General features: G+C 35.2%; 2 protein-coding genes and 1 long non-coding RNA gene across 5 annotated transcripts; 1 reads left to right on the plus strand and 2 right to left on the minus strand.

Annotated features, from left to right (window-relative positions):
• Window positions 1-1,080: 1,080 nt before the first annotated feature.
• LOC108180259 (uncharacterized) lies at window positions 1,081-25,228 on the plus strand. Of its 3 annotated transcripts, none has more exons than XM_087298289.1 (9): window positions 1,081-1,320; window positions 10,970-11,043; window positions 20,620-20,646; window positions 20,832-21,140; window positions 21,236-21,301; window positions 21,566-21,616; window positions 23,203-23,298; window positions 24,388-24,458; window positions 24,545-25,228. In XM_087298289.1, the coding sequence occupies exons 3-9, from the start codon at window positions 20,622-20,624 to the stop codon at window positions 24,656-24,658; spliced, it is 732 nt and encodes a 243-aa protein (XP_087154415.1). In that variant the 5' UTR covers window positions 1,081-1,320; window positions 10,970-11,043; window positions 20,620-20,621; the 3' UTR covers window positions 24,659-25,228. The 3 variants fall into 3 exon arrangements, with proteins under 3 accessions (XP_087154415.1, XP_087154416.1, XP_087154414.1); XM_087298290.1 differs by having other exon boundaries at window positions 1,106-1,289; XM_087298288.1 differs by lacking the exons at window positions 1,081-1,320; window positions 10,970-11,043 and adding an exon at window positions 19,855-20,528.
• Window positions 5,710-7,045, minus strand: LOC147839359 (uncharacterized). The gene is made up of 2 exons (XR_015518479.1): window positions 6,154-7,045; window positions 5,710-6,046 (listed from the first exon to the last, which is right to left on the minus strand). It is a non-coding gene; the product is annotated as an uncharacterized LOC147839359 (long non-coding RNA).
• Window positions 17,284-18,375, minus strand: zgc:153157. Its single transcript, NM_001045390.2, is given in 1 exon segment — window positions 17,284-18,375. A coding segment is annotated over 1 exon segment (786 nt). The 5' UTR covers window positions 18,128-18,375; the 3' UTR covers window positions 17,284-17,341.
• Window positions 25,229-25,681: the final 453 nt, after the last annotated feature.

The following is a 25,681-nucleotide window of genomic DNA, read 5'->3' on the forward strand; positions in this document are numbered from 1 at the left end:
TCAGGATTGCATGACAAAGCTGTAGATTAAAGGTAATAATGTTGTAAATAATGTTAATTTTTTTGCATAGACTGATCCTTTTTCTCTTTATAATACCTCAATGTAGTATCGGGAGCAACAGTTATTAATTTTTTATTGTGTGTGTGTGCATTTATTGGACTCTTAAATTGCTTGTAGGCACTGACTTGAATCAGCTTAAACAAATACTGCTTCAATTTCTACTGAAGAAAAAAATATCACCTACATCATGGATTATCTGAGGGTGAGTAAATAAAATTAGCATTTTTTTGGTTATATGTCCCTTGATTAGAGTTTGTTTACAGTGTTTTACTAACCTATATGTATATATTGTATACATGAGATTTTCAGGCTTTTTTTGGTGTATCTCTTTTTGAATTGTATGTCCATATAATGTTTTTTTTTTTCAAAATGCTCAACTCAAAAAATCATCCCTCCCATACATAGCCTGCTATAATTATCTGTGAAAAATGCCCAAACAGGCCCTATCTCAGGCTCTCAAATGAGTTTATGTCTGGTTAAAAGCCTTTTAATGCCTACATGTTCCTCTAACAGCTTGAATGCCTTTGCAGCCAATGAGCTTGTGGTTTTGGAAACCATCTTTAGATGCCTGAAAACCTCATGTGGTGCTTACTGTGACGCATACAAACTCTGTATTTGTCCAACCAAATTAGCTTAGCGTGGAAAGGAACTTTTCGTTCTCATTGGGTAAATACCTAAGATGTCTGAAGCTATTTAATGAAAAGACCCTTGATTGGAGCTGACAAGTATTCTATAATGAGTCCAAACTTTTGTTTTTAACATTTGAAAGAATTGTACCTTACATATTTAATGTAGACATAAAACAACTACAATTTATATTATAGGTTTACCTTGTAATTTATGGCAGGTGGCAAATTCATATAAAATATTTTCAGAATTGCTATTCTGTTGATTACAACTTGTTTTTCTGCGTATTTGTTCATTAAAAGCCTAAAGCTCACTGGCTGTAAGGTCTTGTTTACATGTTTCTTTCTGCTATTATTTAATTATCCACGTGGTGGCACTGTTTTATGCTTATCTATGCGTTTGCAACTTGTATGACCTCAATACAGGTTATGTTCTCAATACTATTACACGAGAGCTGTTGAGAAGTTGAATGTGTCTGCCTGGCCGACAAAATGCACTCTAGTGCTGAATAAGTAATAGTTAATATGGTTTATATCTTCTCTTTATATAAGAGCGTTTATAACCTTACTAGAAGTTACCTTACCATCCCCCTCCCGCGCCAGGTAACAGTTTCGCAAAACGATTTATCATGAGGTAAATAATGTCTTGGCTGAAAATTAACAGCATGTTTTCCATTCTTGTATACCGTTTACTTAAAGTTTTTTTAACGAATCTGTAATAATAGGCATACAAACCAATAAAAACAACTGAAAATTTACCTCTGAGTCTAAACTATGTAGCAATTGGCAAATTCAATTACGTGTACATCACGTCTAACTCTCTAGCTCTTGCAGTCCTCTTTTTATCTTTAATTAAGAGGACAAATTTGTGCCTTTTATTATTTGAGTCTCTTTATCAAAGATATTAAATGTTGCCAAATACCTAGGTTTTTAAATATAACTAAATAATTTGCTAAGGTAGTCTGAATAGTTAGTAAGGCTAATGCATAGCGTACTTTAAAGATTAGCTTGAATCCACTGTAAAGGACGGTGGTGAAGCAGGCTGAAGTGAAATTGCTGAGCAAGTTAAATGTGCCTATAGCTTATATAAACAATGCGTTCCTTTAAATGTCAGAGGTATTTAAAGCTTTAGGGGTTTCTAAATCTAAACTTTTTTTCTCAAAGTTTTTTTTTTTATATACTACAGTAATGCATCCGTTCAATTTACCCATAGTACCCCTACTGAAAAAAAACAGCTTAAACCAGCCTAGGCTGGTTTTTAGCTGGTCGACCAGGCTGGTTTTAGAGGTGCTTTGGCCATTTCCAGGCTGGTTCCCAGCCATTTCCAGCCTGGTCTTAGCTGGTCAGGCTGGGAAATGACCAGTTAAAACCAGATTGACCAGCCTAGTCAGGCAGGGAGCCCAGCCAATACCAGCTATGTACAGTTTAAACCAGGCTAGTCAAGCTGGTTTTAGCTGGATTTAGCTGGTCATTTTTCAGCCTGACCAGCTAAGAAACCAGCCTGGAAATGGCCAAAATCCATCTAAAACCAGGTTGGTCAAACAGCTAAAACCAGCCAAACAGAACTCCTCTGTTTGTTGTTATAAATTTGTTATAAATATGATTGTTTATGTTTTCACTTGCAATAAGTTATCATTTTAAAAGTTACACTGAATTAGATAATACAATTAAATAGTTTAGTTTTCTATTTATTTTGAAATATAAGGAAATTAATAAAGGAAATCACCCATAGCAACTTTATATTGGTAAGTTTACCCTTGGCCAACAGCTATCAATGATATTTGGTTTTTGGCCCTTCATAAGAAAATGTTTGGGCACCCCTGTTCTAAACCCTATTTCCAAGATCCTGCTTTGCTTTGATTTGCCAATCTGCAATTTCCCAGTCTGTTGTGATTGGTCTATCCATTTACAATATCTGAAAAAAATGCTATTACCTGGATTACCTGATCAACAAAGCCTTCATGGAAAGCATAACATTAGCTGAAAGTTCATCATTTGTGTTTTTTTTTTTTTTTGGTTGTTTGTTACATTATGAACACCAAAATGAACAAAAATACAATCTCAAAGTCAAGACATAAGAAGCAAAATTGTCATGATTAAAGTCTAATGTGAGAAGTGTGATTAAAAATGTGTTCACAGCATTATATTTAGATCTTTCAGCGCTGAGAATGAAAGCTAATCGCACAGTTTTCTATTGAGCTTATGTTGATCTTACTTTTCTGTTAAATCAATCTGGCGCCTTCAGATTAGGCTCTCCTTAAAATACCAGAGTTTTGTTGAGTGTGAGATTTATACTTACTTTTTTTTTTTTTGCAAATTATCTCATTAACGGCAGAGTGTAGGTAGGATATAAGAGACTTAAATGCTTTTTCTTGACATGAACATGTCAAAATAGACAATAACAGTGGAGACTTAAGGTTGTCATTATGCATATTGATTACAGAATAACCAGTTCAGTTCAATAATCAAAAATGGAAGTGGTGACAACTTTGATTTGGCAGTTCTTTTTCATAGGAAACAATAATTATTAATGAACTTCACAAACAGCTGTGTCAAAGCAAATGTAATATTAGATAAATTAAAGCTGAGGTACTTTTACATCCTTAACCAAAAAATGACAGCATGTAAACTCAAAACATGCCCTAATCTGTGACATCTCTGCTGCAGTCTTTCTTTCCGTTACACCCAGGTAATTGAATTTCTTCTCCATTATCCCTAATTATATGTTCCAAAACAGCCGAGTTCTGCCTTGGATCACAGGCCCACAATGCCCGTCTCTAGTCTGGTTTACATGATCTCCTTTTAAGGCAGGTCTGTTTGTCATGACTGTGGGTGTCTGGTCCTCACGGGAGCTGGTCATGCTGACTCCAGTAATGGAGAGTCTTTCCATAACACATCTTCCACCCACTCTAGTCATATGTTTACAGGCAGGGTCCTCTTGAAGGTGCACTTCACAGCACTTTCCAGCCACCTGGTCCTTTTGTAGTCGCTTCACTATGTGTTATTTAGCACTGGCTTTGGCTGTGATCTTTCTTGGCAATCTTTCATGAGTTGATGGATTGTCTGGATAGGCTCATTTAAACCACAGGATGCTTCTAGAATGCAGATGATTTAGTCATGTGTGACTTAAAAGGGTAGCTCATCCAAAAATTTAATTTTGACACCGTTTACTCGCCCTTTGCTTTCTTCTATTGAACTCAAAGGAAGATATTCTAAAAAAATATTGTAAACCTGTAATTATTGATATTTGTTTTTTCTTCTATGGAAGTCAGTAGCCGCGTTTCCACTATCGCGCCTAAAGCGAGCGAGCCAGGGCGAGCCAAGGCCAGTGGGGTTTCCACTGTCACTTCCGGGGCCTGATCGGGCCAAAGCGGGGCTTTCTTGGGGCCAGCGGCCGGCCTTTTTCGGCCCGCCGAATACCTTGGGCCAAGGAGGGCCAGCTGGGGCTTCGGGGCGGAGTGAAAGGAGAGGCGGGCAGTTTTCTGATCGCACATGAGTACATGTATGGAAGTTTTTTCCTAACAAAATTAAAATGAAAATTCAAATGCTTAAAAGATCAAATGATAAATCAAATGCTCAAACTATAAATCAAATGCTCCAACCGACATTGCAAATGATAAATCAAATCCTCAAACTGACTCTGCAAATGATAAATCAAATGCTCAAACGGACTTTGCAAATGGTGAATCAAATCCTCAAACCGACTCCTCAAATGATAAATCAAATCCTCAAACTGACATCGCAAATGGTGAATCAAATGCTCAAACTATAAATCAAATCCTTAAATCGACATTGCAAATGGTGAATCAAATGCTCAAACAACTCTGCAAATGGTGAATCAAATGCTCAAACAGACATCGCAAATGGTGAATCAAATGCTCAAACAGACATCGCAAATGGTGAATCAAATGCTCAAACAGACATCGCAAATGATAAATCAAATGCAAATGAGGTGTCAATCAACCAGCATAGGCGGAGCTTTAAGGCGGAAGAGTTTGTTGTTGACAACAACCGGTAGCGCTACGACTTTTTCAAGGCGTTCAGATTTGCGTGCACTATTCCATGTCGTATCCGTATAAACTCGTGAAAGAGAAAGCGAGAAATCTCCTAATGCTTCTGTCCACATTCTGAAGTGTTCATCAGATGGGTACATCTATCATAGGAGGCCACGAAAAACCATACGATAACCAAGATGATAAAAAAAAGTTACATAACTGACGTTAAGCGCAACTTTAAATAAATGGTAGGTTTATTAAACCTTAATTTAAAATAATATTTTATTACATAAGATATCCTTGTCAAATGTAACCTAATTTGTTGTTACCTTTATTGTGTAACTTTTTTATTCACATGTAGAACATGCTTAAAGTTAGTTTTCCAGTCTTGTTTGATTATATAATCATATATTCTTATATCAAAAGAAAATCTATTACATTTGTTCTGTTTTTGCTGTTTATGTTAATTGTTAAGATACAGCAATGTTTCCCTAAGCCTGTATGAAATTTTTATTTCTGCATAATAATGATTAATAATAATTGTTATTGATAACAATCCCATAATAATACAAATAAAATAGCAGGGACAGAAGCAATAACACCTAATAGCATCAGTAACTTGATAACCCTACCTGATAGCCTTTCTAATGTTGGCACATTGGTACATCTGCACAAAGATGTCGGACAGCTGCTTGAAGATCTTCCTTTGGAGAAATTTTACACTCGAAAAATGTGAGTATTTACTCTAGACTGCAAAGCCCACCCCAACACTTACAAAAATAATAAATGCTGTTCACAAACACACACACACACACACACACACACACACACACACAGCTATGCATGAATAGTCACTAGACAAATGTAGCCAAGGTGAGTACATCTTAATTTCCAGTCAAAAAATGAAATAATGTAGTTATACATTATTAAAATTATTAATGTATTCATCAACAATTAAAGAAAATATGAATGTATGATTAAAAGAATTAATAATAGTAACCATGATAAATAAATACAAGTCAACAAGATACGAAACTAAGCTTTATTCAAACTTATTCAAACAATCATGTATTTCAGACAAAACCCCATGTTCTGCTGCATGCTGGACTTCTGGACTTCACTTGTTTTTGCCATCACATCCCTCGGTGCTGCAGTCAGACTGGAACAGAGTTGTGAGGTGAGGCTGTCCATGCCTGAGAAACCGATTTATACTGAAGATGAAGAGACCACACCAGCATCTGGCTCAGATGAGGACACGCAGGCAGGTGGAGGGATGCAGGGTCTTGTCCATGGCACTACAGCATCTTCAACATTTACTTCATCAGCACACTGCTGTTCTTCATCATCATCACTGCACACACCAGTCTGAGGACATTTCAGATTATGCAAAGCTCTTAATAAAGAAGTCATTTAACAGCACACTTTTTGAGTTTCATTTGAGTTCTGAATTGGAAGTAATAACATGATCTTACTTCATGTTTTGAATTCAGGTTTTCTCTGTTTCCTTGCCTTGCAAGTCCTGCTCCAGCCCAGAAATGGCATATAAATCAACATTAAAGAAATTGTTGTAATAGCAGTTTGAAACAACAATATTAAACAAATATGATGGTAGCATTTGTTCAGTCACTCTGCATCAGCTAACACACAAACATGTGTGCTTCCTTCTCTATAACAACCAGACAAGTCATATTACCTCTGTGATTTGTGTGCTCAAAATTATACTTTCATAAATGTATCACCAACTGAACAGAAGAAAACATTACTGTATTAATATTACATGTATCTAACCTAAGCTGTATTGACAAAAGTGCATTCTACATCAACACAAACAAATCACTCAGACGTCTGTTTAATGTTATAATTTGCTAATCTGCAATACCTCCTATATTTTTCTGTCAGACATTGAATAATCGTCTTTATGTAAATTAACGTTTGAAACGTCATGTGCTTACAGAAGTTCCTACATGATAATTTACAGCAAGATAAAATAAATATACTGTAAAGCATCTTTACACTTTCAGTAATTCTACAGTTCACTGCACAGTAGCTCAACTATTGCTATTTTACTGTAACTTAACTCAAGGAACCGTCTTTCTGGATTTAATTACTTGCATGTAACAAGTCTAAATCCATCCAGTTTTCCACAATGTGACGTAGCATCATCATCTTTCCGTATGGTTTTTCGTGGCCTCCTGTGATAGATGTACCCATCTGATGAACACTTCAGAATGTGGACAGAAGCATTAGGAGATTTCTCGCTTTCTCTTTCACGAGTTTATACGGATACGACATGGAATAGTGCACGCAAATCTGAACGCCTTGAAAAAGTCGTAGCGCTACCGGTTGTTGTCAACAACAAACTCTTCCGCCTTAAAGCTCCGCCTATGCTGGTTGATTGACACCTCATTTGCATTTGATTTATCATTTGCGATGTCTGTTTGAGCATTTGATTCACCATTTGCGATGTCTGTTTGAGCATTTGATTCACCATTTGCGGAGTCGTTTGAGCATTTGATTCACCATTTGCAATGTCGATTTAAGGATTTGATTTATAGTTTGAGCATTTGATTCACCATTTGCGATGTCTGTTTGAGCATTTGATTCACCATTTGCGATGTCTGTTTGAGCATTTGATTCACCATTTGCGATGTCTGTTTGAGCATTTGATTCACCATTTGCGGAGTCGTTTGAGCATTTGATTCACCATTTGCAATGTCGATTTAAGGATTTGATTTATAGTTTGAGCATTTGATTCACCATTTGCGATGTCTGTTTGAGCATTTGATTCACCATTTGCGATGTCTGTTTGAGCATTTGATTCACCATTTGCGATGTCTGTTTGAGCATTTGATTCACCATTTGCGGAGTCGTTTGAGCATTTGATTCACCATTTGCAATGTCGATTTAAGGATTTGATTTATAGTTTGAGCATTTGATTCACCATTTGCGAATATATATATATTTCCATATACATGCGCCAAACAAATAAAGAAATAAGGGAAAGAAAACATCTAGCCTTATAGTCTGGGGTCTTTTTGCGTATGATCACCCTTATGTTTCCCTTTTAAATGCAAGGCTGCTGCATAAAATAATAAAGTAGTTTTAATTTATAGTGACGTTCTTTGCTGCGTCCTCCTTTATGTTTCAATAACGCTTAATAATCTTTACACCATATTAAAAACACAGCAGACAGTAAAGGTTTTCGAGAGTTTTTGTCAAGTTTAAAAGGTGTGTTTGTGCGCGTTTAGATGCCTGTATGTGTGTGTGTGAGACCGGGCTAAAGCGCTCCTTCACAGCTCCGTTATGCCGCGAGCGGCTTTTTTTTTTTATTTTGGAGATAATACACAATAAAAATAAAACAGAAGGACATAAAACTTAACAAAATACGTGCCCACTTTCGTAGACTTTAAACAATATAGTTTCATATCCTGATAAAATAGCCTAAGCTTTAATGAAATATAATTTAAAGAATTACAAATATCGGATAAATATAAAATCACATTAAATAAATAAACCAATATAAAATAAACAAAAGCTAGCTATATGTAGGTAGCCTATATACAACACATAAATCGAACCGTTTTAAAGCCACACATATAGGCCTAGCCTATAACTTTCATTTTACAAAGACCTGTCTGAAAAAAAAAGATTTTCGATATTTTATAAAAACAATTAACACCGGAGAAGGTTTGAAATATTATTTATAAAGTATTTGGATACGATTATATTAATCAAATCGCGCAAACAGAGCATTATTTGGGTGAGTGAAAGCAGAATCTCCTATACCTTTTTTTCTGTCACCCAGTCCTGCGCAGCGCTCGCTGCTTTAAACGCATATGGGGGAAAGTCCAAACACAAAATGGGTTCTATATAGGCCTACTCAAACAACTGTTTATGTTTTTATATGACGTGGTTAAATTTATAAATGAAACTTTAAATGAAGAGCTTTAGTGAATAGCTGCCGAGCGCAAAAATATGGCTATATTTTATAAGGCTACTCGCTCTTATGCTGAAACACTTAACACGACTTCTATCAAAACGAGGATGTTATAAAATACATGCAATATCGAGTTATAAAGGAGAATTTCTGTGGATTTATATTATGGATGTGTGCGCTCTCTGTGATGGGTCCCTGCGTTCGGCGAGAGCAGTCGATGAACAATGCCAGTTGGTCGGCGAGTAAACAAATGTAATGAATGGAAATACACAGGTCTGTGCGTATAGACATTTCATGTACTGCTGTACAGTAACGTGTCATTTGTTTGTTTCGGTTGTCTTCATTTTAATGGTTTCGTTTCGTGATGATTATATGGTGTGCTTTATCTGCCTCATTCCCGCTGAAGTGGGCGGGTTGTGTGAGGTTTGATTCGGGGACGTTCTGTGGGCGGTGTTTGCGTGACGCGCTGTGAGCTATTAGCCCGTCAGTGGAAACGCGACATGATTTCGGCCTCATTTCTCAACCTCCCGGGCTATTGGCCCGGCCCGGCCCGATTAAAGCCCTGGCTCGCACTGGCCCGATAGTGGAAATGCGGCTATTGAATACATGTTCGACTTCCTTCTTCAACTATTTTTTTTTTGTGTTTAACAGATGAAAGAAACCCTTAAATGTTTAGAACCACTTGAGGGTGAGTAAAATAATGAGTAAATAAAAATTTTAGAGTATACTATCCCTTTAAATGCAATGGTATTTGCTGTTAATTTACTTACTCTCAGCCATGCAAGATTGTTTTAATTAAGTAAAATGTTACAGAAGTTTTTTTTAATTCATTTTGTTTTATTTAAAATTGATCTTTCGTAAAATGTAAGTCTGTGCCTCCTTTCCGTTGAGCAGTATGGTTCAGTGCAGTACAGATCAGTATGGGTCACCCTGATCAGGCTTGTATTGCCACTGCCAATGATACCCTTGCATGGTCACATAAAAGTGGTATGGTACGGTTAACGTTTTGGTACCTCTTAACAGTGGAAACGGCCTCCGACCCATATAGTAAAAGCGTACCGACCCATACTCTACTATACCACTCAGTGGAAACGGGCCAATAATGCAATAATATCTTTTGCTAACTCTAGTTAAAGGGTGTCCAAACTTGGTCCTAGAGGGCCAGGGTCCTGCAGATTTTAGCTCTAACTTGTGTCAAGCCAGCAAGGATGCTTGATTAGCTTGATTAGCCCGCCCAATTGTGTCTGATTGGGGTCGGAACTAAACTTTGCAGGACACACGCCCTCCAGGACCGAGTTTGGACATCCCTGCTCTAGTTCATTATTTTAAATGTACCCAGCAGGCACAAAACGTCATAAGACATTATTATTAGGTTAGCTTTAGGTCGTGACCTCAGGTGACCAAATTCAATGTCCAGCCAGCATCTAAGAGCAACATTATATTGACGTCCAATAACGACGTCAAATGACGTTGATATTTGGTTGATTTTAGGTTGTGTTGGAAAGAGACCAAAATCCAATGTCAAGTCAACATCTTAAACCCACATCCAATTGACGTCAAATACTGACATTTATTTGTCAGGTATGACAACCAAAATGTAATGTCTGATAGAAGTCATAGTGGTAACGTCCACACAAGATCAAGCTTTAACATCATTAGACATTGATATTTGGTTGATTTTTACGTTCATTTTACAACAAAATGCAATGTCCCTCGACATTGGGGAACAACTTCAGTCTGACCTCTTGTTGACCTCCTGTGTCTGCTGGGTAAAGGTATGGCAAGTGTGTGCAAAGATTTTAAATGGCATCTCTTTGGCTTTCCACTGGTTTAGAAGCATAAGGTCAATTGTAAATAATTGTAAATAACTGTAATAGAGGACATGCAACAGGTTTTGTTCTTGCTTCTTGGCATGTGGCTGTGTGTCATAAGAAGAGGCAAGCTTTATTTGAGCATGGTTTAGTATTTTGCACCATTTGTGTTATTACAGTGTCAGGCCTTAGCTGTGTAAAAATGGTGCTTCCAGTGTTGTCGTTCCCTTGTCTTGTTGCATGCGTAATGACAATTTTCTGCAAACCCATTGCATTCTTTAGTGAGTATAGCTCCACCTTTTTGGTACTGTACTGTTGTGTTGATACTCTTAAGAAAAGTGGTAAGGTCTGTTTGCTATTTTGCTACCTTTGACAGTGGACACAGAAATAAATGTGTACTGCACTGTACTTCTCAGTGGAAATTGGTCATAAGTACTTTAAAAGTAAAAAAAAAAAAAAAAACTAAATTAATAGTGATCATTTTGGTGATGAAGTCTAATGAAATAAATTGAATGTTATTTTCAACACTGTTTCTTTCAGCAGATGACCCTGTCTAGAAAGTAAAAGAAAGATTGGAAAACAAAAAACGTTGTCTACATTTTTTTGGCCTGAAGGTGAGTGAACTTACAGCAAATTTTCAGCTTTGGTGAACTTTTCTTTAAGATTGAATGATGTTTATGGTTCAAACGTCATTCAGTTCTGACGGACTATCTTTAATTTTCCTGTGAATTCATTATGCTAATCTACCCACACTCAAATGTATTGTTTGTAGCTATATTTGAGACAAGGATACCCATGTTATATCCAGTCCGCATAGAATATATATATTTTTTTATTTTTAATTATTTATGTATTTCTTCTTCTTTTTGTGTTATTGTTATTATTATTATTATTATTATTATTATTATTATTATTATTATTATTATTATTATTATTATTATTTGCTTGAGATGCTAGAATATATTTTCTACTAATCTGTTACTCCGGCCATCTGTCCTTTCACACCAGATGCTGTTGCAAATAATGTGCAAAGAATCCCATAAGCTATGACTGGACTCATCCATGAATGCAGTGAATTTTAGTTGAGATCAATTATTTTAATAAAATATTGTAAAATGAAAATTATAAAGTAACATTTCAGAAAATCAGATTATACTAGCTTGCATCTGAGCATAAGTCATCTTTAAAATTGTTGTTTGCCCTTCAACCCAGTTTGTGGGTGCGAATGTGCGCTCGCTGTTTCTGTGCTATGTGAGACGTGAGATTAGCTTTTAGAGCCCTGTGCCTTAAAAGGATATAGACGGTTTTAGAAATATTTCAAAATGGCAACTGATAATTGCCATCTGTTTATGACACAACGCAGATTCCCCTACATTCGCATGCTGGCTGAAATGTGACTATAAATGTTACACATGGTGGCAGATTAATAAACATGCACTACAAAAATGATGCTGTACACACAACACATGTTGTTTTTTTGGCAGTGCGTTAAGTGACGTCTTCGTGATGCTTCTCTGACATCAGAGGACTGAGTCAAAGTATTTATTTTTTGACCTATAGTTGCATGTACATATAGCAGTATGTAGATCGTCCAGTCATCCAGTGCATCAGTTTAATCTTCAAAGAACAAAATGTCAAATATGTCATCCATTTTGCCCTGCATGATGAAATTAATCAAGAATGGCTCTTGATGGTATTTGATGAGATTAAATATGTGCGTCACCAGATCCAATTTCCTTCCTTTTGTAAATAACTTTGACTGAAAATTAATCAACAATCACTGCTGGTGACCAAATGCAGGTTATACTCTGCGAGTGTGAGTGTATGTCAGTTTGGGACACTGATTCTCACAATCTTTGAGTGTTAAAGGGTTCACTCTAAAACAAAAAAGAAATCTGTTATTAATTTCTCACTCTCATATCGTTCCAAACCCGAGACCTTCATTCATCTTCAGACCACATATTAAAATATTCTGATTGAACCACTGTGGGCTGTTTTAGGGATCTTTTTTGGTACAAGTCGGGATCTTTCCTGTCTATTTTGTTTGATCTAAAATATCTTAATTTGTGTTTTGAAGATGAACAAAGCACATAGCACAATGGAATTGAAACGATTGTGTAATTATTAGCAAACCTTTAATTTTTGGATAAATTAATACTTTAAAGAGGACCCAAAATAAATTTTTTGCTTCCTTTTCTGCATTTTTTTTATTTAAGTTATAATTAATAGCTATGTTAGTTGAAATAATACCTACTAAATGTTAGTTTTTGTGAATTATGGTGAGAAGGTGGAATATCAGTCATTCTAGCCCTAGGAGTGATTTACAAATATTTCTTCTGAGGGCATTTGTTCCCCTACTGTTATATATCCAAGTGTAAGTGGTTTGTCCTCTCATGACCCCATTAAACATCAGGCTCTAGAAGCCGCAGACAGATTTTACTGAGGCACTTCATTCACAGAGGGAAAGAAAGGCCAATCTAGGTGAAAACAGTCAGTTTTTTTGACACAAACTCATACCATAATTGATTTAAAAAGTGATTTAAAGGAAGTATCATTGCATAAGATTTTAATCCTTAAAGAGGATGGACTTACTGACCCTAAATTCAAAAGAGTATTTAAGGCTGTTATAGCATAGCAAATCTGTGGACTGATTGTGGCCTGCTTATACTGTAAGAAGTTATTGTTCGTATATGCTTTGTTTCTGTTGATATTACTGTTTTAGTCATTGCAAAACCATTAACTATCTCTGGGAAATGAATTATCCCTGTTTAGTTGTTCGAGTTATACATATCATTTGCTATTTACCTTTTTATGAACAGCTGATTTCCTCCACTTACTCCATAAACACCAAAACTGTAACCAAATAATGTTACATTCTTGGCACAATTTTATTATTTCGTTTTTTTTTTTTAACTTTCAAAGAGTAACCGGATTGCATTTAGGACATCATTTATTTATTTATTTTTATTAATTCATTCATACATTCATTTATTTTCCTTCGGCTTAGTCCCTTTATTCATCAGGGGTAACCACTGTGGGATGAACCGCCAACTTATTCAGCATATGTTTCAAACTGCAGATGCCCTTGCAGCATTATTATTATTATTATTATTATTATTATTACTATTTTTTTCATCTTATTATTATTATTACTATTATTATTGTTATTATTATTATTTTATGTTCTATTAAAGATAAAAGTCAACAACATTTTTTATTGCCAAAACCAATTAACAACTTGGGGTAAAGAAAACAGAGTATTATGTTTCAAAATGTACACAAGGAATGTCCTACTCCTTCTGTTTTTAATAAAACATTATAGCTAAAAATAGTAAGGAAATGCTTTACATTGAGATTGCTGTGGCATAAACATGTTTGCTCATCTGAGGCTAATGGGAATGTGCTATTTGTTCGGTTGAATGGAATGCAGAGGCTTAATGTGATAAAAAAAAATCCCTATGGAGCACCCGATGACTGGAGCGAGATGTATTCGTGCTGAGAGATACAGTACAATATAATATCCAACCTTATTGTTCTGTCTTGCCTCACAAACTTATAATGTTGCAAATAATTGTTTTACAGATTTTTTTAGTTTTAGGTCGAAAATTGAGCTGGAAGAGGATAATGTATAGGCTGTGTTAATTAAGCACTCCACTGATTAAATGTGTCATCTCCCTAATGCTCCTTTCATTCATTTCCCACAACCCATCAACTCTCCATTTACAATATGACATCTTACTATAATCTCATTTGCATTGTTTGACGTATATATACTCCATGACCCTGTATCTAAGACCCTTCTGCACGGTTTGGCTTACATTTCACAAATTCCCTTAGAGACTGATGATTCATAGCTTCTGGTCAGTTTTTAGCATTACGCATTTGTACAGATTTTTTGTCCTGTTGCTGTCTCAAAATACTTTACAAAGCATAGCTCAGAACAAATTATATTATGGTAACAATTTACAATGTTGTACATGCTTAATGTACAAATATCTGCATTAATAGTTAGTTTAGCATGAACCGATGGTGAATGAAAGAATGGACTAATCAGGAATTAATGAAGCAATAAATTGAGGTAGGGATGCACCGATATGAGTTTTTGGCCGATATAGATAACCAATAACACTTAGGATTTGAAGGCTGATGGCCGATATACTATAGCTGATAAATACAAATATTTCAAAATGTTATATTTTAAAATTAGATTTTTGAACTAGGTGACGCAGTAGGTAGTGCTGTCGCCTCACAGCAAGAAGGTCACTGGTTCAAGCCTCGGCTGGGTCAGTTGGCGTTTCTGTGTGGAGTTTGCATGTTCTCCCTGCATTCGCGTGTGTTTTCTCCAGGTGCTCCGGTTTCCCCCACAGTCCAAAGACATGCGATACAGGTGAATTGGGTAGGCTAAATTGTTTGTAGTGTATGAGTGTGTGTGTGAATGCAGTGTTCAACTATTTAATAAGTGAACGATACATAAATATTAAATATGTATTCTTTTCTTTTCGAATAAACAGCTAGTGATAAGTTGAAAGAACACAAGACAGATAATTGCTTGACAAATGGGATTGATATTGGTAAAATATTCATAACTTATTATTATTCTTAACTTTTATTATTATTATTATTATTATTATTATTATTATGCCTGAATAATGTACAGTAAATGATCAAGGAATGCAATAGTTTGAAAACCAATTATACACATTAAAAAAAAAAAAACATTCTCCATGGAAATGAACTGTGATAGAAGATGCCATTCAAATAAGTCAAGTCCAACATTTTTGATAAATCATTGAGTAAGCATAGTGCTTTAAAATTGTGATAATCCAAAAGCAGCTCAGTCCACATATGTATTTGCACCATTTTCTCTGGTAATTAATTGTTATGCAATACATGTAGGCCTATATTGGGACTAACCTTGTGGCATATGCATGAAAAGTATTAAAACAATGCAAGATTGGTACAGATCAAGTTAGTTAATTTATGAGCAACATCTCTTTCTTCATTCCACTTAACATCTCTTTCTTCATCTCTTTTTTCATTCCACTTAATGAAGTTGACTAATCCCAGAGATGGGTTGCGGCTGGAAGTGCATCCGCTGCGTTAAAATGTGCTGGATAAGTTGGCGGTTCATTCCGCTGTGGCGATCCCCGGATTAATAAAGGGACTAAGCCGACAAGAAAATGGCTGAATTAATTAATGAATGCGTAGACTATAGTTGAATAATTTGATATTTTTATTATCCTAACCCATTTGCCTCATGTAACTAACTGTTAAAAAGGTTTCAATCAAAATATGATGCTGGTTTAATAACTCAGGGCACTGAATGAAAAATACTTGTTTATTTGAACATCATATTTTGCTTATTATACATCTTGCTCAACCCACACTGACTTATAAAAGACACTTAAACAATTAAAATGTCCACATGAGTATTTTGCACAGTGTATTTTTCCTCCTTTGTATTCCATTCCTGAGCATCTTGATCTCTATAAGCAAACTTGCTTTAAAACAGTGTTTAACTTGCTCACAATTACTACACAATGAAATCAACGCTACTGAAGGAAGGCTATCCAACATTGGCAATAACAATGGCTCGTTTTCCTGCTTACCAAATTGCTTTCACCTTTTCCAATTGGGTTATACAGCAGTCATTTGTCTTAAAATGTTGATTGGCCGAGCAGTTTTCCAAGACTTCATATTTCCTATGTTAGGCAATTTATGTCAAAATAATCTCTGTTTGTTAAATTAATAGTGAAAGTGGAGCTAGGAAGTAATCTCTGTCACTCTGCTCCCCATATGATCTGCACCCGACCACTGTTTAGTGTCTGCAGCAAATCATGACATGGAGGGTTTTAGCTTCTTTTGGATCTATTTTAAGTGGAAAATCGAACTAACTAGCAAATTTGCCTAAAAGCAACTGGATATAAATAAAATGTATATTTAGAGCGTGGCTGAGATTACCTGTAATCAAATAGAGTGCTAAACTGCTTATCTAATTTTTTTTCTGGCCTTGGTTCCAGAAATATTTTCCCAATTATTTTAAAGGAACATTTTTTTTTAAATTGTTGTAATCGTTAAGGAAACCAAACCAAACAGCTTTGAAAAGAGCCATGACTTCATGAACTTTGATTTAAAGTAAAAACAAAGATATGAATATAAATATATTAAATGTTTAAGAGTGTCATTTGAGATTATATAGGGAAACTATAATATCCACGAATGAATTGAGCACTAAAGAGCTTTTTTGCTGATTAAAAAAAGTAGGCAAGTGCTGATTGTGACATTTTGTATCTATGTGGCTTATTTCCATGATAAACAGTTTAGGTTGAAGTTTAGACAAGATGTTCCTTGTTTCCTGGTATGTTGAGATGTGATTTCTAACACTGTGTGTTCTGGTGGACTTCACAGAATGTTTGTAAATGTAGTGCAGTGAAATACTTTACCTACAGTTTTCTGGAGTTAATTTGATTGTAGAATGGAGTTGTTAGTTTTGTAAATATCTGAACTGTATGTACAGAAGACAATTCAGCACTAAAAGCTGAACTGACAAGGGAATTAGGCCACAGTGTGTACATAGCCTAAAGAATCTGTTAAAAATAAAGCTGCATTAAAACATACACTATTAGTTTACACCCTTTTAGCTCTATTTTTTAACTATGAAAGGTTTACACATTCAAAATAAATCCCCCTACTAATAAAACAATGGGATATTTACTTCTGGAACCCAAACTATTGCACTCTATGTATAAGAGCTTTCCATAGCAGGCAGAGTCAACAGTTTCTGGCCTTGGAAAAAGAAAAAAAAATAGAAACTGCATGAACGGTTCTATCACATTCGCAGTTTTTTTTTCTTCTCTGCCCAGTCATCGCCTCTAATGTCATATAATTACGTGCCACACAAACAATCTGGTGTCACACACCAATTGGATTCTCTGTGTCCTTGGTAACCAACTCCTCCTGCAACGCAGACGAGCCCTCCATTAAGTCCAGACCACGTTCTGTCAAAGAGGAGACGTCAGGTCCTGCACTGTAGCTTGTCCAGGATGCCTGGTCAGTTGTGGGAGAGACTAAACCCCAATTCTTACTGGCATCATGTCCAGAACTGCCATAGACGGTTTGTTTGGAAGATGATGTGGCTCCACGTGCCAACAAAGCCTCACTTGACTCACCTGCTACTAGAACACTAGTTTTCAACACATGGCTAACTTCTGCTGTACTGAAAAGTCCTGATTTTCTTTGAATGTGTGTTGAGGCAGATGTCCCTGCTTGGTCGGTTTTCTTCATTTTTGTTGTGGGAATATCAATAAGGCCTTCATGACCTTTTTTATCACCCCAATGCATTTGAGAAGTGGACAGGTCATATGTTGTTTGTGTTGATTTCGGGCTAACCAGTGATGTATTATTCACCTTAGTAGACACGTCACTTACTGAGATGTTACTTGTGTTTATAGCCATAACTGTAGTCGTCATCAAAACATCGGACCGTCCAGACACTGAAGCAGACGTTGGTTTCCATATCAAACTGTAATAAATAGCCAGTATTATAGCAGCCAACGACACCGACAAGACATATGCGAAAACAGTAGCCAGTCTCACCCACTTTTTATTGGTTTTAGCAGCCATTTTAGCTTTTTTGTCTCCTGTGTATGTCGCCGGTTTGCCCCTTTCCATGTTTGGCATAAAGTCCCGTTCCCTCATGTTGGCGCGGATTCTCCCTCTGTGCTCCTGTACGCCGTCCGTCTTGAACGCTTGTTATTGACGGCTGATTGAAGAAAACTGCTGACGGTTTACACAGCGTTTGTCGGGTATCCACGCTGTGTTTTATTCATTCATCATTCCTCCAATTTTGCAAATCCACAGGAGCAGTGTGTTTCCAGCATGACAGCGGCGAGTCGAGCTTATTCAAGCAGTAAGCGTCCACAGCGCCTGGGTGACCAGTGGGTATTGACGCAATAAGCAAACGCAGAGCTGAGATGCGATTGATGTGCAGAATGACATGTGAAAGGACATATAGAGAACATCTGTGTTTTGCGGTGAAGGGACCGATGGAAAATGAAGGGAGGCGGGTCTCACTAGTGCGCACTAACAAGTCGCAGCCCACAGCTAAACGTCATCCTGTCAGAATCCCCCCTGACTGTGCTGGGGTCGTTGACATATAACACGGTTTCATTTAAAGGGAAACTGTTCCACATATGCCCTCGAATGAATTGAACGCAAATGAATTAATATTAGCTTAGAAAATAAACGAGACAATGCATTTAATCGATTTCTCGTGCATTAGAAGGAATAAAATGGTCTTATAAGCAAAATCGTCAGCATGATGTACAGAATGTCGTTTTGTCAGGCATATTTAATAATTTGATGGTATATTAAAAATGTAAAGGCATATGCTATTATGTAAAAGAAATGTAAAGATCGCACGTGCCGCAGCACAATACAGTTAAATCTGTATACTTTGCCATTATTTTTTATTACGTAAAATATTGCTAAATTGAAAATTATAGTATTATATAACCATTTATTATTATATATGCAGGCAGAATTAGTATGTAATTTAACCTATACAGCTACACCAAATGATGAAAATTAAATATTGTTTCATAATGGTGGCAAATTTTCTTCTTTCTTTCTTTCTTTCTTTTTTTTTGGTCACAGGTCTTGAATTAGCCTAATTGGTTTTTACATGCTTTTTTGCAAAAATATTTTTCTATTGTCTACTTTTAAATATGTTTTATTTGGTGTATTCAGTAATTTGTTTCATCTAGTTCTGTCTCATTTTGTAGATCTAAGAGGTTAGAAGTTTCAGAAATGGTCACACAAAGCAATATATATATTTTTTTTACTAGATCTGTGTAAAAGCCCTTCTCAGATGTAGAACATTTTTTTCTCCTTTTTTAGTATTGTATTTGTTATATTATGGAATGTTTGGTATTTATGTTTGGCTGTATGTGAAGCTTTGACATATTTGTCACCAAGTATATGAATGCCACCAGCTGGGCAAACAGCTACACTACAACTAAAGTAAAAAACCAACATGAAATGATGCATAAACATTAATAAATGCTTAATTTACAACTGTCAGCAAGCATGTATTTAATTAATTACTATACTATTTTCTACCTGTAACAATTTGACATTTATTGAATGGTCATACTTGTAAATTATTTCTTATTTATTGCAAAAACAATTAAATAAACTCAATATCTCAAAGTAGATCTGATTTAGGGAGAAGAGAGTTAATTGTAATTCTGTTTTTCTTAAGTGAGCTGTATTTACACTCAGCTTTACTCAGATGCATCTTTGACCAGAAAATAAATTTTTTGATGACAAGTTTTGGCAGTGTCAGAAAAATTTAAACCTTTTCTTTTTGGGGGGAGGGTTTGGCTCACAGGTAGTTAGGACCTATAGTTTACATATTGTATTATAGTAAAACTCATGACCAGTAATCAAATCAAAGCTATTTGCATCTTGAGCTCATTTGTGATCTGGTTTTCTATACCCATTTTATCCAGTTGTTATAGTTTTATCAGAATGAAAATAACAAAAGTATTCTATGTATTTGCTGGGTTGCATTGTTTTGTCTGTATATACATCAACGACAGCAATAACACAAACTTTAACTAATAATATTAATGTGTATTCAAACTGAAAACAAACAACAACAACAACAACACTTTTTAGTTTATTGGTGTTAAAACAAATTAAATTAATTTAGATAGATTTGAAAATTGAACAATAGGATGTTTGTAATACAGTATTTTATTTAAAGGTTTAGTCTTTTGTTTCCCAGCACTGGAAGTTCACAAGTTCATGTACTCTCAGTGGTGGGCTGGGAAGGGCATCTGCCACCTAAAACATATGGCAGAGTAATTGGCGGTTCATTCTACTGTGACGATCCCTGATGCATCTGAGTTGAAAGAATGTGCGTGGGTTTAGTGTTTTTTAAAATCAGATGGTGAACGTATTACACATTCAGAGGAAGTGATGTCATAGTCAAAGTACATAAGACTGGGAATCGAGAACAATGTTACCAATAGAAGAAAAATGCATGTGTTCTTGTGCTCATGTCTTGGATTGCTGTTCTACTTTGTTTATGCAGGTAATACAGAAAAATGGCTGTCAGACTTAAGAAATGCTTTATGTTATTATTTTTATGATTATGTTTATGATCATTATTATTGTTGTTGTAGATATGGAGCTTGATGAAATTACAGCAGGTAAGTAAAAAGAAAAAACAATCTCTAACCTAATATGAATAAATAATGAATACAATAATTAAAAGATTAAGTTTGATTAGATTAGTTTTTCTTTGACACATTTGTCTGGTATATTTAATATTCAGTCTGTCCCTTTTTTCATGTTTATTTTTCTAATGTAAACATGTTGTCTTGATTTTCATAAGGTGCTAAGTTGCCTGTAGAAATCGGAAAGCCTGTCAGTTTGCCTTGCCTTAATAAGGTGGAACAGAATTCTTGCAGCAAAGTGACATGGCTGTCTAATGAGAGTCCTACTGTTGAACTTGTCAGTCTTGGCATACGCAAATCAGAGCGGTTAGATAGAAAAAACAGAGTGAGTCTGTTGACCGACTGCGCTCTACACTTCAGTCAAGTCAAGCCCCAAAATCTTGGATGCTTCACCTGTCGACAGTTTTCAGGTTTGGGTGGAGAACAAATCAAAGAGGATGCCAGAATTTGCTTGTTTATTAAAAAAGGTAAAGCAAAGACTGCTTAATTTTATGTGCTCATATTCATCAACCTTGATTCTGTCTAAATTATCTATTTATCAGTGTGTGCCTTTCTCTTTCAGATGCTACTGCTACCACTGCTACTACTACTACCACTACTACTACTGCTACTACTACACAAAGCTATGGTAATTTGCTCAAGCTTTTAGATTAAATAGAATTTTTACTTTAAAAGTGAAATATATTTCTGCTATAGTGTACTTTTTGCTATTGTAACTGATTATACCCACTCTATAAAGCTGTTCCCACTTTTATGTCAAACTGTTGATTCTAGAATTTCTAAACATTAATAGATCATATTATTGTAAATGTTTTAGCAAAATGCAACCCACGTCCTCCCAAACATTTCCCCCTGATATTATTATTAGGTTTCCCCCCCCATTTTTTTCCAGATACAACTTCTATGGACAATATTGTTAGTTTATCAGACATCGCAGAAGACAGTAAGTAAACTATTTGTCTAATTATTTCTAATAACTGTGCAGTGTTCAACATTAGTCTTATATATGCATCTGTCATCAGCATGTTGTTCTTATTTACGAGTAGATCAAAATGAGTTGCTGGATGAATATTTACAGCTTTACATAAATGTAAAATATTGCAATGTAAAAAAATATACATTATTTATCCATTAACTTGTGAATCATGGCTGTTTTTCACTTATTAGAATTAGAATGATTGGAATTGCATTGTGGGACCTTGATAACCGCTCCGACAACACTTGATGTTGAAAAGTTCAACAAAGAGATTGAGTTTTTATCATTTGAAATTATCCATTTTCTGGGTTGGTCTTTACATTATTTACAGTGCCATGACATAAGATGACAGCATGTTTTCTATTATTGTAGACTTGAATATTATATTTTTGTTTTGACCTTAAAGCAACATAGAGCAATACAAAAAGCAACTACTATTATAAAGACAGAAAAGGCAAAAAAAAAAAAAAAGATAGATAGATAGAAAAAAAAAAAGATTTTAAAACCATTATTACATCAATTTCTCCAGTTTTATACATAGGTAAACAATGTTATATTTCTTGGCCAGTGGGCACAGGCAATATGGTGATCTTGCAAACAATGACAGGGTCATGCCGTTAAACTGTTATGCTTGACATTTGACAAAAAATAAACAAGGGTTTCCAGGTGGCTTCGAAGCCAGCAATGCTATCAGAAAGATTATGTCTAAGTTTCTCTAAATGTAAAGTGCTAAATAATTCTGGATTTAAAAAGAACATTTGATGCCTTTTTCCATAGACATACAAAAAATTCTTTTAGCCATCACCATTTCATATTGGACAGCATTTTAAATTTGATGTCTGAACCCATGAGGTGATTCAGACCAACTAAAAACAAGGTCACGCGAATAAGCCTTAGAATCTAATAATTTCAGTCCAAATTAAAAATGTTTTGGGCGTGACCATAAAAGATGTCCTGATGAGCCTTCCGCAGGTTCACATTTGTTACATTTAGAGGAGATGGCGGGGTAGACTTTGTTAAGCTTAACCTTAGAATAATGAAGCTGACGTACTACTTTATATTGGATTAGTTGGCATCTTGAATTATTAGAACATGTAGGCATATTTATGACCTTGATAGACTTTTACAAGTCTAATGAAGAGAGCTCAAACCAACTGAGTACTTTAAAACCCAATACGTTAAGGCAACTCAAACTGTTTAAGGAAACCAATTGCTACAAATTATTTGAGTTAAAAATCTACATGAGTACAGTGAACTTACTCCATTTAAGTTAAAGTAATGAGGTATTTAATTAACTCATTACCTTCAACACAAACTCTTTTCAAATGAGTAGAATGAACTTTCAGTCTATTTTGAGTTAACTACACTCATTTCATTTGATAAAGTTGACTGTTGGGTTTTACAGTGTTTAACAAAAAGGTTTTTTTTGCAAGGACATTATCTACAGATTGTATTATTACAATGAAAAATAGCAAGAGAATGTAAATAAATAAACTAATCATTTAATTAATTAAAATATTTCAAATAATATGTTTTTTGTTATTATTTTACAGACTCATTAATTATAATCCCAATAGTGCTTGTGGTTGGTGCTTTTTCATTGGCTTCACTTATTATCACCTGGCTCAGATATCACAAGAAAGCACAAAGTAAGTGGTCACCTTAGACTTGATCACCTCACAGGTCTCAGGTATCTATCGCATCTTAGGGCGTACTCACACTATGTACAGTTGCTTCGAACTGGGCCAAAGCACACTTGTCCCCCCTCCCGTCTCCCACAACAGCCCGCACTCACATTACATTCGGGCCTGGGCACGCTTACGTCATCGATGATGCGCTGTTCAGTAAGCACTCTCGCTCAGCACAGTGGAGATTTCTCTAGTTATATCACTTTAGTCCTTAGGGATGCGGTGACACGCAGTCAGATATTTCGCCGAACAGATTCGCCACTTTTGACGCTCATAAACAATCATAAAGCCCTCGTGCTGCAGGAATTAGGAGGTTTGCTGAAGATTCGCAGCTGTCGTGCAGTGAGGGGTTTGCGTATTTAATAAACTACGGCAGTTTGCGTTTACTGAACAGTAAGAATGATTAATAAATCCATATGAAACAGTCCCTTAAAAGTCACGTCTCACTTTCAGTTTCGGGCTTCCCTCAAAGCCCAAGTGAACCGCGCTCAGGCACACCTCTTCCAACCGGGCCAGGGCCGGCCAAGTGAACCGTGCCTGAGCCCGATTCAACGCACTCACACTTATCAAACGGTCCGGGAACTGGGCCTGAGCACGGTATGGATAGCATAGTGTGAGTAGGCCCTCAAGCTCTGCGCTTACTTTCATTCGAACAATTATAGAAAGTAAAAAACTCATTTAAAACCTTATTTTAGATGTTTATTGCAGTTAAAACATAAGAAGAAGATTCTGACTCAAGAGTCTTATTTTTGTAAAAGTCACGGGTTCACTTTTGTGGTGAATGTATTGCACATTTTGAGGAAGTGATGTCAGATTTGTATTACATTGTAGGAACCGAGAGCAAAACCTACTCTCAGAGAAAAAAATAGCTGTATTTTCATGCTAAATATACTGCCAGAAAAATAGCAGTCATGTGTTGACCATTATTCATAATTTTAGGAATTTTAACAAATAGTTATGCTTTTTATTAAACAACATTTAACAGTCTTACTACTTTTGTGTTGTTTATATTTAAAACATAATAATGTGCACCTTTTTTTTCTTTTTTAGTAACAGCATTAAATGAAAAACAACACACACTGAAACCTGAAACTGAAACTACTACAAACAAATTCCACAAAGTGAGTAAAATGCAAACAGTATTATTCCGAATGTTAATTTTATCTTTTCATTAACTAAGATGACATAATTCTGACTGCTTGAACAGGGTGAAGATGTGGTGACTTACATTGAATTGAACTACAATGTACTGAAACCAAGTAAAGAAGACATAAACAACCAATATCAAAAAACTGAATATGCAGTGATAAAAATGTCCTAATTGTCCTAACTGTGATAAATGAACCTGAATTGTACAAAATAAAATGTGTTGCTTTTATGGAGAAAATGAGTGGTGTGTAGAAGATAATTTCTCATTAGAGTATGAAGATTCCATGAGGTCATTGTCAGTGTTTTTAATTCTTTATTGAAATATTCAAAATCCTTTAATTTCATGAATTTTTATAAACGTTCATGTAAAAATAAAGTCTCTTCATTTATTATTTGCTCTTAAATTATGTTTGTTGTATGTTCAAAACACTACTATTTAAATTAAGCTGAAACAGGATTATTGACATTTTTTCATAAAACTTAATTGTTTCACGTTCCATTCACTTAAATTTGTAACTTATAAAAATAAGTTAACTTATTTCTTTCATGTTGTCCCAACACAAATTGATTGTGTGAAACCCAGCATTTTTGTACAGTGTATATAAATTAGGACAGGATTCCAAATTGTGGAACTGTGTATTTTTTTAATAATCATAATATAAATACGAAAGTCATAGTTTTGTAGAAACTGTAATAATTATGTATTTTCTTGTTTCAGCTTCATTAAAATGAGTTCATGATCTTTCTGTCTTATTCTACATGTCTTACTATTGAATTAGTTTCTTAAAATATTGATCTGAAAGGGATGTGAATATATTTTGTAAAATAAAATGTGGAGTGGGACAAAGTTGAATGTAAAAGCAGTAAAATAAATACATTTAATTGAATTGAAAATCAATGAATCCTATATTGTGTTTTAATTACCTGATTAATAATTTTATTAAACTGCTAGTCACAATGAAGCGTGTGAAATCTGAGGGCAGAGAAGTTTGTCTATCTGAGAACAGAATTTTTAAAAGCTACACCCATCCTTTTTCATTTTTTTTCAATCTTTACTCATCAGTGGTTTGTTATGCTTCCTATAAATCCAGTGAGTCAGGAGGGCAAACTGTAGGTCACCAACATGGACGATTTTTTTTAATAATTAGTTTTTCTGGATAACATTTTTGCATGAATTAGAGTTCAGTAATTATGA

The sequence above is a fragment of the Danio rerio genome, chromosome 20 (genome assembly GCF_052040795.2).
Source record: "Danio rerio strain M-AB ecotype USA chromosome 20, GRCz13ab, whole genome shotgun sequence".
NCBI lineage: Eukaryota > Metazoa > Chordata > Actinopteri > Cypriniformes > Danionidae > Danio > Danio rerio.

Bases quoted from the DNA above. Each gene is read 5' to 3' on its own strand.
- LOC108180259 (XM_087298288.1), top strand. From the start codon at position 20,474: ATGCATGTGTTCTTGTGCTCATGTCTTGGATTGCTGTTCTACTTTGTT. The intron at 21,302-21,565 runs GTAATTTGCTCA...ATTTTTTTCCAG, and splicing joins TACTACTACACAAAGCTATG to ATACAACTTCTATGGACAAT. The intron at 21,617-23,202 runs GTAAGTAAACTA...ATTATTTTACAG, and splicing joins ATCAGACATCGCAGAAGACA to ACTCATTAATTATAATCCCA.